General features: G+C 40.1%; 1 protein-coding gene across 3 annotated transcripts in view; it reads left to right on the top strand.

Annotated features, from left to right (window-relative positions):
- NT5C2 (5'-nucleotidase, cytosolic II) overlaps positions 1 to 12,881 on the top strand; it is a 59,887-nt gene that overhangs the window by 19,377 nt on the left and 27,629 nt on the right. The window contains exons 1-2 of one of the 3 annotated variants that reach the window (XM_059851899.1): positions 2,450 to 2,526; positions 9,771 to 9,844. In XM_059851899.1, coding sequence (XP_059707882.1) covers positions 2,465 to 2,526; positions 9,771 to 9,844 — 136 coding nt within the window. In that variant the 5' untranslated portion in view covers positions 2,450 to 2,464. Of the gene's footprint in view, positions 1 to 2,449; positions 2,527 to 8,375; positions 8,399 to 9,770; positions 9,845 to 12,881 lie in introns of those variants that run through there. The other 2 variants (XM_059851900.1, XM_059851898.1) reach the window with 2 other exon arrangements.

Here is a 12,881-nt window from a genome sequence, read left to right as displayed (position 1 = left end):
ATTTAATGAATGTAACTATATATAGCATGTAAGAAGAGAGAGATTTTATACCATTCCCTATCAAAAAATCTTCACCTTGTTGCAGTCATTGACAGGTTTACCTTTGTGTCATAAATTTATTTAAAACTTCAGCTGTGTTACTCCTGATTCAGATTGATGGAAGTCAAGTCAGAGTCATGCCTATATTTTTCCCTAAGTATTTCCTTAACATTTGTTATGTTTAAGTGCTGACAGTTTGCTAAATGTTGTACAGGATCCAAAGGAAGCCATGCTTGTCTTTAAGAGCTCATACATTCAAGTCCTCCTCATGTTTACCCTTACTCGTGTAAGAAATCCTTACTTTCAGAAAGAATTTCCTTATGGAAGAAAGGAGGGTTTCCCACTAGGGGCTGGGATCTGGTAGCCCAAAATTAGTCTGTGGTAAAGTTTAGGTACCTGTTTTTAGCATCTAGAAGTGTCTTAGGCAAAACATAGCGAGCAGAAATGCTGCTAGCATCTCAGATTTTCATGGAAAGCACAGCATTGGAAATCCTAGGGAGGCACAATATTAAGGAGAGGCACATTTTTGCTTTGGAATTGCTATCCTCTTTCAAAGAGAGAGGGAGGGAGGGAAGGAATGGGAGAGAATGAGAGGACCTGATGCCAAGACTGTAGTATAAATCTGTGCTATTAATGGCTTTGGTATACCAGTTTCATGGGAGTTATTTTGATAATCCAGTATTGTGAGAATCTGAAACAATCTCATTCCAGAGGCAGTGTTGTCAGATTTCTATTTCTGGTACTTTTCATGGTCGTAGTGTTAACAGATGTGATGTTACTTTAAAAAGTACAAACTTAACATGATAAAGTATGACTGAAGTTATTTCCTCTTGGTGTTTGATATGATATTTTTTGGTGTTTTATTAATGCTTCAGATGCAGAATATATTTGCTGGTCACAGCCATGAGTTGTAGGATGTGAATTTGTTTCATTAAGGTCCAGGTATGCTCTGACTCTCTTCTGCTTCTTTGCTGAAGCACTGCAAATTTTATGAAAAAGAGAAATAGAAAATATATGGTGTCCTTGTCAAGATTATTTTTTCTTTCTTCTTTTTTTTTCTGTCTCTTTTTTTTTCCCTTACTCCTGCAGCTAAGGGAAAAATCCTTGAAAACATAAATCTAAAGTGACTTAGAAACATAACCAATAAGAACATTGAATTTAAACCTATTATGTTTTTGTTACCTTAAGGCTGGTTAAAGTTATTTTATGGGCCCAGTCTGAAAGGCTGGAGGAGCTTGGCTGCTACACCACATTTACAGATGAGAATAAGTGGGACTAGCTTTTGTTACCTGTGTGGAAAGCCTAGTTGAGCTCAAATTCAGCAGATTTTCTAAATGCTGCTAGGAATTCTTAGTTTTCTGAAGTGTGAAATTTAAAAAACTTGTTTCACTCTTTGTTTGCTTTGTACTTACTTAAATACCGGTGGAGATACCTAGACTAATCAATTTAACATTCTTGTTCTCATGAAGTGCACCAGATTTGATATGCTTGAATTGTAAATAAATTCAGACAAAATAAGGGGAAAAGCTTCCAAAACCAAAATAGTTTACCTTAAAAAATATATGTAAATGTTCTTGTGGCCATGAAACTTCTAAAAAACTTTTAAAAAATTACTTCTGATGATATCACTCTATTAATCATAGTTTACGGTGGTCATTCTTACTTGGAATGTGTTTTTTCAGGTGCTGCACTTCTAATTGTATTATAATTGATGGATGGATATTCAACATATAATAATTGTTGGCAGAAGTCCCAGCTGGGACTGGTTTAACTGGTGTAGTGCATACTGACTCAGAGTATAATGACTGTATCGCAATCATATCTGAATGCCATGGGCAAGAATGTTCAGAATCAAATTTTTATAGCTATAGAATCAGAAAAATCTGTTGGGGAGGAGAAGTGGTGGAGTTTTATCGTCAGGGAATTTCTGACAACTTTCATGAAAGCTTTTGTTTGGCTGGTGTTGCTGTCAGACCTTGTTACACAACACTGCTGGCGCCTGTTGGAGGTGAGGTCTGAAGATGAATTAATATGCAAGCTACATGTTACTCATTCTCTAGCAGAGGTCACTGGTAAGAGGATACTGCATTACTGTGCTATTGGCAACATAGATTTTAATTCAGAAATAAAATGGATGTGCAGTTCTTGGGAGGCTTTTCCTTGGTGTTTGTGGTGGTGAGGCCACCTCCCTCGTGTGCTGCTTGTTGACTTTTCCGGGTAGAGGATAATCACTAGATCTCTTGTTCTGGAGGAGTACTGTCATTTAATGTGATTGTAATTAGGCAAGAACTAGGTTGACTCTGAGCCACCAAATTGCCCTAGTGTCTATTTTTTAACTTGGAGTGAGCACTTCTAGGCACCCTCTGGATTATCTCACATAGCTCTTAAGGGTTTAAATAGCAACCCCATCTAGTTAAAGCAAATAATGGAAAAAGTTGGTGTTCCATCCACTCTTGTTACTGACAGTTACCAAGATCCAGGAAACAGGTATTTGCACTTATATTTATTTATCTGTGGTTTTGGCTTAACAAAGCAGTAAGGCTGAAATGGCCTTTTTGTTAAACATACTGGCTTTGGGATGCTTCTACCATTTTGCGTCAGAATAATTTGAGACTTCTCATCCTGAATGTGGGGTTTCTGTTGCTTTTTAACTGTTGGGTTTTTTTCTTGCTCTCTTGTTTACTGGCTAGTGCAGGGCATGTGGCATCACGATTCCTAATCCTAATTCTCCTGCTGACTGCTGATAGAGTATTAAGTAAGTTGCTTCATAGTTTTGTACTTCAGTTTGCTTTCAGAGTACCTTAAGATGGTGATTTAAGTGATTTTAGCTGTTACTGTACACTGAGCTTCTGGATTAAAAAATAGTATATGCTTTAATAATGACAAAGCAAAAGGATTGCCAATTGGTTGTTTTGATTTCATGGATTAAAGATGTACTTAAGCTTGTTCAAATTTGTAGACTCTGGGCTATTCACTGCTAATCTTGTTTCTTCACTTAATTGTTACTGGATCATCAGTGATTGCAAACAGGTGGAAATGCTGTATAAACAAGGCTGTGAGACTTGAAACTGTCCATCTGTTTAGGTGGTTATATTTAAAGTCCCTTCAAAATGATCAGTTCACTGACCATTTTCCACCACCTTTTTCCATTGAGGTGGAAAAACCAGAACAAATCTTTAGCAGTCTGAAAGTACTTTTTGCACGGAACACAATTGGACAGGCCATGTGTGGTGTTCCCATGTACTGGGTAGCTCTGGAGGCTCTGCTGGGCATGGTCTGTCCTCGTGTGCCTGAGCAGCCTCCTGGGACCTGTGTGGTGGCCTGTGTGTGACAGAGGGCAGCCTGTGGCTCTCTCTGCTTTGTTTTAGTGCTTTAGACACTGGAGGAGGGGAGAGGGAGTGTGTCCAGTCTGTAGAATGGGTGAGCTTACAAAAAAGCACACTACTTGCCAAATTAAAAAGAAAGAAATTACATTGTAAATGTCCCATGATCCTTAGTTTTAATAGTTTCAGGGAGCAGACAAGTGTTATTTTGGGATGGAATCCATATGTGAACTTCTTGGCACTTTTCTGTTGCCTGGGAAGAAAACCCAAACAATGAAAACAGAAGTGGCCAAGGCTCTCTCTTTGCATCTGATTCTTGCAGAATCAGAGGGAAGTGCTCATAGCTGTGTTTCTGGATACAGCCTCATCAGGCTTTGAATCCAGTCATTACTGGATTTGCCAGTTTAATGTCACTATAACTGTGCAAGGACAGATAGACTTGTGAAATTGTGGGGCATGGTGTTGGAAATGTTACTAGAAGTGGCCAGGAAATTTTTATGCCCTTCTTTTGTTTCCCCTGTCTGATGCTATTTCACCCCCTAAAATTATCTCAAGCCCAAATACTATCTCTAAATGCGATTACAAATATTCAGAATGTTCATCTTTGGTTGAAGAAGGAATAATATATAATTCTAAAAATCTATAATTAAAAAATAAAGCCAAAATTATATGATAAAAATAATATATGGAATGGTCAATACCGGCCTAAAGAGGCAGGACTTAGCAAAACAACAATTTCATTGGTTTAAAAAATTTAAAGCAGTTTATTTCTTCTCTAAGGCAGCTACCAAAACATCCAGCACCCAAAGATGAGACATTTGGATGATATGGTAGTATCTGCTTTAGATTGCTCACTTGCTTTGTACTTGATAAATAAGGTCAGTGGGGAAGTTTGCTGCTGCTACTGCTGGAAGTCACCTGAGACCAGAACTACAATGTCATGCAGTGACACAAGTCCCCAAACAGACCACATCTGGGGACTAGCTGGTCATACTGAGAACACTGAGTTGTCATAACAGTAGAGGGATGTTTATGTCATTATTCACCTTTTTAAAGAGGCCACGGGGACCTTGGGCGTGGGAGACTATTAAAAGCTAATCCATTTAGTTCCCATTATTTCTTTTTAAATCTTCTAGCTTATTAAAAAATGGAAGTTGTCCATAAAGTGAAGATTAACCAAAGTTCCTAAACCCTGAGTAAGAGGGAATCTGAGCCTTCTGGCTAGTTGGTCCCTGTTTTGTGGTTGGCTCAAGCCCAGCTGTCTACCACAAGCTTTTTTAAACACACATGTAGGTCATGCTTAGCCAGCTTCCACTGTATTTGCTGTTCCACTCAGCAGTGTTGCAACTTTCTTTGTATTTATTTAATTTCCAGTGAAACACACTGCCCAGAAAAATGCTAATTGCTGCAAGGTATTTCTAGACACATTTGGAAAATTATTATGGAATGCTCTCTTCCAGAAACCTTGCCTCACGTTGTTCATTTTCATTTCTTTGCCATGAGGAATTGTGAGCCATGTGCCAAGTTCCTCCTTAATTGTAAAGTTCTGTGCATTTTGTTTATTTTGCTGCTCAAACTACAAGACTGTTATGCACACAAATTTCATTCAGGGCATACAATTCTTTAGAGGTTTTGCACAAATAAAATAAAAACATTTCTCCCTCTCTGTGTTTGCTCATCTCCAGTGTTACTTGGGAAGAGTTGGGATTTAGGTTCCTGCTTCAGAATTGATTGACAAGAACAGTAACAAAACCAAGATCAGCTCTCCTGTAAAAATATAAAGGACTTTGAATTGCAGAGTTATGGCTATCAGGGCTCTGTGGCTTCCCTGCTGCACGCTCAGCAGTTCCTTCTTCCTTCAATACAACACATTTTTCTCTTACCCAGCACAATCTGTTGAGCTCAAAAAGAAATCAAATACTGTAGTCATCGAGAGCCTTCTGCTGTGGCCAAGCTGCAGGGTTTAATCTTTGAGGAAGAGCTCATTAGAGAGGAAACATGCTTTGAGGTTTCCCTAAAACAGCTCCTCAAGTCTGTTTTTTCAGAGGTGGGGATCTGTGCCAGGCTCAGCCAGCCCAAGTCCGGGTTCTGCTCCCCAGTCCCAGCTGTGCTCAGAGAGCCCATGGAGGTGGAATGTGCTCCCTGGAACTGCCCTCCCCACATGCTCCACACCTCGTGTTGCTCCAGCCACACTGACAGGGAGCCCAAAATGCAGGATATTCCTCAGAGCAGGGATATTCCTCAGAGCAGAAATGTAAAGCTTGGGTTTTCATCAGGAGGAAAAGATGCAGGCAAGAGAAAGGCAGTGTCCTGTTTCAGGAGATGCTCTGGGTGCATCCAGGTGAGGAGCTGGGTTTAGGCAATACTCACCTCTGCCTCAGCACAGGGAATGCAGAGGCTGTTCTTGTGCTGTGCCTGCAGTTTGTTTTGTCTTACTGCCCAGTGCTGTGAAGTTTTTAGAACAGCTTAAATTTTAACTTCAGTGCTTCCAGTTGAAGTGACTATTTTCTAAATGGAAAAAACCAAATTTGGGGGGGGAGGGGGGAGTTTGATTTCTCCTGATTCTGGCAAGTGGAGAATTTATTCTACGTTAAAACTTCCTTGCCTAAAAATGTGAGATCATTTTAGTTTTCCTCTTATTCTGACATTATATCTACTGTTTGTAATCTGGAAACTTCTTTGATTTTTGTTCATCTGGATGAGCTGTAAAAAAAGGTATTATTTCATCCTTTCCTTTCATGACCAGAGGATCTTTTCCCTCAGGTGGTTGAAGTTCTTAGGGCCCTCAGGTTGCTCTTGCTTTATAGTCATTAAAAACATGTCTTGTAATTTCTCTGTAGCATTTGTTCTGAGGAGATGTTACCTTTTTGTAGCCAGCAGACACAATGTCATCTTGAATGGGGCTTGGAGAAACCTGATCTGGTGGAAGGTGTCCCATGGCAGGTGCTTGGAATGTGGCGATCTTTAAGGTCCCTTCTGACCCCAAACCACTCTGTGATCCTATGATTTGATCAGTATTCTTGTAGCCAGGCTGAGTGTACCTTCAATTAGAATTTAAGAACAGCTTTGGAATGGGCTAAGTCTGCAGCTTCTGAGAAGCACCTGGCTCTTCCCAGAAACTGTGCTAGAGATTTAATCTCAGCTTTTAATTTTAGTTTCTAGGACACTGCAGATATTTACTACTTTGAGTAAAACCCCAAATTAAGCCAGTCCGTTTCTGGGAGTAAATATTTGTAAGTAGCTACTTACTCCCTTGTGCCTAGGGGAGCACTGTTCATGGGAGATTTCTTTATCAGGATTTAAAACTGAGGTCCTGAGTGCCTACAAAATAAACCAACATCTATCTTGGCCTTCACAAGAGAAGTAAAAATGGTCCCTTTTTATTTTTTTTTTTACCACTGTTTAGTCTGCATTTAATCTGCCAAGGCATATGCAAGTTTAAATTGATTAAAGTGTTCTTATTTCCTGTCCTGAACATGTTGTGTAATAACCTTCTTTAGCTTTTTTTAATATTTGCTCTGTCTCACTCCAGCACTGGTGGGTGAAGTAATTACCACATCAGATCAGTTGGTAGGATGCCTTGAAATCTGCCAGGCTGGGGAGTGATTAGACCCTGCCAGTGCAGTTTATAGGTCATAGGCAATAAATGCAAATTGGTGGAGAAAGAGGCATCTTCACCAGCTGTTACCAAAGGGTGCTGCTATGGTAATTTTCCAAAAGACTTCTTTTGGAACACAAATATACTAATGGGTGCTATTTGTTTTGTTGTTCAGAAAACTTTTCCAGATCTTCAGTCTCAAGGTATGCTGGTTTTGGGTTCAGTTTCTAAATACTATAGAAGGAAGGGATGACAGTCTGTCAGAGGTTTGGTGATCTTTCCATGGTTTTTGGTCAGTTGGGTGTCGTCATCATCTAAACACAGTCAGGCTGGACTGGAACAGATCTCTTGGTCACAGCTCCCTTGTTTCTGCCTTTCATAGGCACTGTCATATTACCCTTTTTGTGGGTGCATTCAGCTGTGTCTTAGTACTGGTGGTTTTTGTTCTCATTTGGGAAACTTACCAAATGTTGCAATTCTGAAATGATCTTGTGATCTTTAAATTTCCCTTCTTGCTTCTGTCCTGTAAAGACAGTCAGAAAACTGTGTTGCAGGGATTAAATCTAAAGGCAACAGCAGAGCTGGACTCTGCAGGTTAGACAAAAAATGTTGCTGGTGTTTCCTGGAGGTATGTTATTCCATCTTAAAGCTCTGCATTCTCAGAAACAAGCTGCACAAACATGAGATGAGAAATTATGCTTGAATTAGCTAATAAATAATGTTTCCTGACAGCAGCAGCAGCCCCACCACCATGTAATCATATGCATTATACAAAGTATCAGACTGTATTTAGTACTAAATACTGCTTGTCCTTGGTCTCTTGTAAATCAGAGCCGTCTCGATGTTAAAAGACAAACAGGGATTCAGATTGCAGATTCAGATAATTTGCTCCACCTACTCAAAAGCCAGCTATTTCAGGAGCAAATTTTAGTGACTGACGAGCCCATCTCATATTTCCAAAAGGCATTTCTTTACCAGTTTCCAGTGTTCATCCTATCCCTTTGTCTTCTTTAGGTAATACATAAATCTATTAGAAAAGAGCGTCATCTGTAACCTCCGAGGCCCCTTGGTGACAAGCCCCATTGTCAAAGGCAGGCACTTTGCCAGGAAAGTGACTCCCAGAGAGAGTGCGCAAGGTTAGAGGGAAAGTACACTATTGCCAGAGAAACTGTATTCCAAGTGGATTTGTGTGGAACAACAACAATATCCAGTGACTGGTTAAATTAGCCACAGATGTGTTTTCTAGAACGCTGTCCAAGAAGATATACAGTGCTTTAAGGCTCGGTTCAGGCATAATGATCTTCTGAAGTCAAATCAGATCCAAGCAAAATTGCATGGGTACCAGGGAAGCTTTAAAGGAATTCTGTAATATGATTCAGACAAGTAGCTGAATCAGACTGCTGCGAGCTGAGCAAGGAGCGCATCGGTGAGAGATGAGGTAAGAGCACCGCGCAGCAGCCGGGCTGAGCCGATCGCTGCGGAAACCCGGGCTGTGGCGGATTGACAGGGCCAATAATGCCGGCCACCTGCCTGGAGAAGAACCTCCCCGGGGCTCCTTCCAGCTCCCCCAGCTTCCCCATCTTTTCCAGCTTCCCCATCTTTCCCGGCTTTGCCCCATCTTTCCCGGCTTCCCGAACATGCAGTGCCGGCTCTCACTTGCCGTCTCCTTTGTGTCTCGCTGTCCCTGCTGCCACTCCTGAAAGGATAATTACTGCAGCGAGGGCAGTGCACTTAGTAAATATTTGGAGAATTTTCACATGCTGAAATCAGAGTACAAGCGAAGGCTCTGGGACTTTTCTCCTACGGGAGAATTTTGTCTTGGCATCACAGCTGGAGCGGCGCAGGGATTTCGGTCTGAGATGGGTGTTGAAAAGCTCAGCTTCCCTCCCACAGACGAGTTCTGACTCTCATTTTTGAAGTTCAGATCAGGCAGTGGAAAGAAGTCCTGTTGAATTACAGCTCTGCTTTATGCTTTAAAGTTCTGGGGAAACATAAGCAGGTTAGTTACTGTCGTAGTTGGAACAGGAAGCAAGAAAAGCTTTTGTTGTAGTCTCTGACCTATTTCTTTACCCTGTTACTTACTTGAACTAAATTGGATATAATGTATTAATGCTGTCATCTAAAAGGGCCTGGAAGCATTCAGCCTAGAGTCTCTTTGTAATAAGCATTAATGGTAAAAGTCAAATTTACAAAATAGCAGTTGGCAAGTTTCAGAGGAGTTATAAATCAAAAAATTTCACAATAGAAATGGCATATCTTGTGTATGAATTTTTTTCTCAGTTACATGTTTTTAATGGTATTGGTGAAAATGTGAAAATGGATCTGTTTGGGCTTGCTTTGAATTTCCAGATGTAGTTCCAAATAGGAGGCAAATGCTGTGAATTTATTCACAGAAATTATTTTATTTTCCTTCTTATCTCTTACTAATAATTTGTTTTAATGAAGCGAATTATATTGCTTTGCATCTACTGCTTCCAGTTTCATATCCTTTGAGGTCTGCATTCTGCTTCAGGAGATTTTGCACTTGTATTCTTAGGAATTTTTGCAGGTCACATGGAAGGCCATGTGTGTGGGCATGCATGCGTGTATGTCTTTGGACAGCATACCAATAATTAGAATAATTCTGCTAAGTCATGGCTTTGCTTCAGGAGAACTCGCAAAAAATGAGACTTGACTCTGTTTTCAGGTATATTTGCTGATTTTGATCTATGCAAGCCTGATATCCTGACAGTGGCAGAATGTGTTTGTTCTAAAACGTGAGTATTTTAAAAATGCTCGTACCTCTGGTGATATTTCTTCTCTCTTTTCAGGGTCTTTGTAAACAGAAGCTTAGCCATGGAAAAGATAAAGTGCTTTGGTTTTGATATGGACTATACACTTGCTGGTGAGTATCTTCTTAAGTTTTCTGAAGACCGACGTAGTTTGGAATATTGCCTTTTGCTGAGCAAAAACCAGCAAAAAGCTGATTGGGCTACTCCAGTTAGCAGGTGCTTCTTCTATTAGTAAATGTATCTTTCACTATTCCTTGCACTTTCATTTTAGGTGTTTCCCTTAAATTTGTTATCTGCAAGCTGTATTAGGTCGCAAGCCGTGTTGCTGTGGTACAGTTTTGAGTGATTATGGGTGTTGAGAAAACCAAAGCTTAATGAGTCTGCTTCCTTAGATTCCACTGTATTTTGACAATGCCCCTTGTGCATGCTTGGCTTTGAGTAACAAGATGATTTCTTTCATCCTTGGTGCATATAGCAGGCTACACCTTTGGCCAGCAGGTTCTCCTAGTCCTGGGAGAGTGATTTTTGAATAGGTTTTCCTCTTTCCCCTTCCTGGGTTAGCCACATCAGTGACTGATTTTGAGAAGAGGCATGGCAGGGGCAGTGCCTTGTGTCAGCTGAACAAGTTAATTCGTAAAGCTTTGCCCATTCTTTGTGACAGATAAGCTTTGGGAGGTTGCATAAGATCTTTTGGTTTCATAAAATTGTTTGCATGACTTCTCCATCTTTCAACAGGCAAGTTCCCTGAGACTTTTGATGAGAGGAAATAAAGCTACCATTTTCTTCATAGTCAGACTTTCATGTTATGTATTTTAAGGAAGGAAGGAAGAGATAAAAAGCTCACTTTGACTTTCTCGGGTTATAGTATCCCACAGGCTGTAACTGAGGATGTCATGTACCATCCTGCCTTCTTTCTCATTACCACTTCCAAGGTTATGGATAAAAAGTTCCTATCACCACTGATATTTCAGTTTAGAGTTGTTGTGTATATGAACTGAGAAAATGTGAGGTAGAGTGTCAGGGTCACCTAATAATAGGTTAATGCAGTATGTCAGCTATGGTCATCTGGTTACTGTGTACTGAGAAGGAATGAGAGATGAGCAGTGTGCCTGGGGACAGTGTGGGGGTCAGAGCTGGGGTCAGAGGCTAAGTGAAGGGCAGGAAGGTTTCCATAGGCTCATGGTTCAGCTGCAAGGAGTAGTTTTGGAGACTGTGGCAGGTAATTGCAGTTTATATTTAGATCAGTTCCTTGTGTTCTTTTATCTACAAGGAAGTAGTTACATATAAAATGTTTGGTTGTTACCCACCTTATTTATACATCTGTTTAAAGTTCTTGCCACTTTTAAAGTCATTAAGTGTGTTGTTAATCTGTGCTGGATATGACTGCAGGCACGTGCTTTCTGTTTGTGTTTCCCAGCTGTGACAGTCTTGTGGCAGTGCTTTTAAGGGGTGCATGAAAAACAGTTGTTCAAGAATAAATGCTTTAAAGAAAAAGAAAATAAAAGTTGTGGGTTTCACTTCAGTAACAGAAAAACAACTTCTGTGCCTTTTGCAGAGGAAGTGGTGGCACTGCCCAAGGACCCTCAGTGGGGCTGGTGCGGAACATGAAGTTTATTGCTAATTTCCATCCTGACAGAAGGACAGCTTCAGCACTGTCCTCACTTATCTGACTGTTCATTTTACTCAAATGTTCCTTGTTCCTGTAAACACATAACAAATGTGTTGTTGTCCACAAAATGATGCTTGATTTGATGAAAGGAAAAAATGTGAATGTTCCAAGCAGCCTAAAGCAGTACCAGGGACATAAAAACCTGGGGCTTCCAAGGCTGGAAGATCACAGTGCTGCAGTTGAGTCAGTGCATTCGGGGGAGTTGAGAGACAGGGTGTGAGGCAGAAAAAGAAATGGGATGTGGTCTGAGCAGAAAACTGGAAATCTGGCCCCCTCTGGGGTAAGCTGCTGTCCTGTGACTTCTTCCATGGTACAACAGAGATAATAGTTGCAGATCATTTCACTAGGAGTTGTGAGAATGTCATTAGGTTGGAAAGCCTTTTGCACATGAAAAACATTATGAGTGGTAAGTACTATTTATCTTTTTTCCACTCAAACTGGAAATTAACCTTTGAAATTACCTGTTTATTTTCTTATGTCTCAGAGTCATCCTTTCCTCTCCATGGGGGCTTTTATTATCTGACCGTTATTAGCTACTTATAGCTTGCATACAAGAAAAAATACTTATCCACTGCAGGGGCTGTAAAGAGTGCAGTGTCAGAATATGATTACAATTATAATAAATTAATTGGAAGTTCTAATGAAGAAGTGGGACAAGGGAAGTATTACAGTAATATGCTATAGTTAGTGTATTCATGAGACCCTGTTGTGTTTTCTGATTGGTCACGTTATCCTTTACCCACTCTTTCACATGGACATGCTACTTCTCTTGATTAAAAAAAGAAAAAAAAAAGTAAAAAGCCAGTTTATGTGTAATTTAACATCTGGAAATGGTATCTGCATACCAGATGGCTCATGCTGAGCAGAGGCCTTTTGGAGACCATTCAAAACACGTAAATAGGCCAAAGAAAAGAACAGAAGCTTCTCCAGTATCATTAGCTCCTCATCTAGTTTTCTGCATTTGTGCTTTCAGACATTGCTATGTCACTTTTCTGTAAAGCTTTTTAAAATATCCCAGCACAATCTTCCTATTCAACAACTTAAGGCAGACAGAGTCGTTGACCCTGCCAAAATCTGTATGTGACATCCCCTTCTGTTGTGTACTTTCACATCAGAAATAAACTGATGACAGTCATATGTTTGCCATCTCAGGAGAATTATTATTTTGATACACATTGAATTACGTGTCTTGTAAAGAAGTACTCCTGTCTTGTCTTTCTTCTTTCCAAATCAATGACCACTGGTAGCACCAAAAGTCTTCCTTAGGAGGTGGTTCTGTACCAGAAAACTCAAAATCGTTTCATGTATATTGAACTTTAGAAGCTTGAGACAGTTTTATTCCTGTACCTTATGAATTTAAGGACACAGATCTACTTACAATAACCATCTTTTCTGTCTAGAATAATCTAATTTTGGTAGGGACATGGCATTTGCATTTTGAAGTCTGTAGTAACAGCTACCATGCACACGCTGCAGTGATC

This window comes from Haemorhous mexicanus, chromosome 7, assembly GCF_027477595.1.
Source record: "Haemorhous mexicanus isolate bHaeMex1 chromosome 7, bHaeMex1.pri, whole genome shotgun sequence".
Classification (NCBI taxonomy): Eukaryota; Metazoa; Chordata; class Aves; order Passeriformes; family Fringillidae; genus Haemorhous; species Haemorhous mexicanus.
Note: the sequence above shows the minus strand (reverse complement) of the source record. Positions and strands in the feature narration are given on the sequence as shown.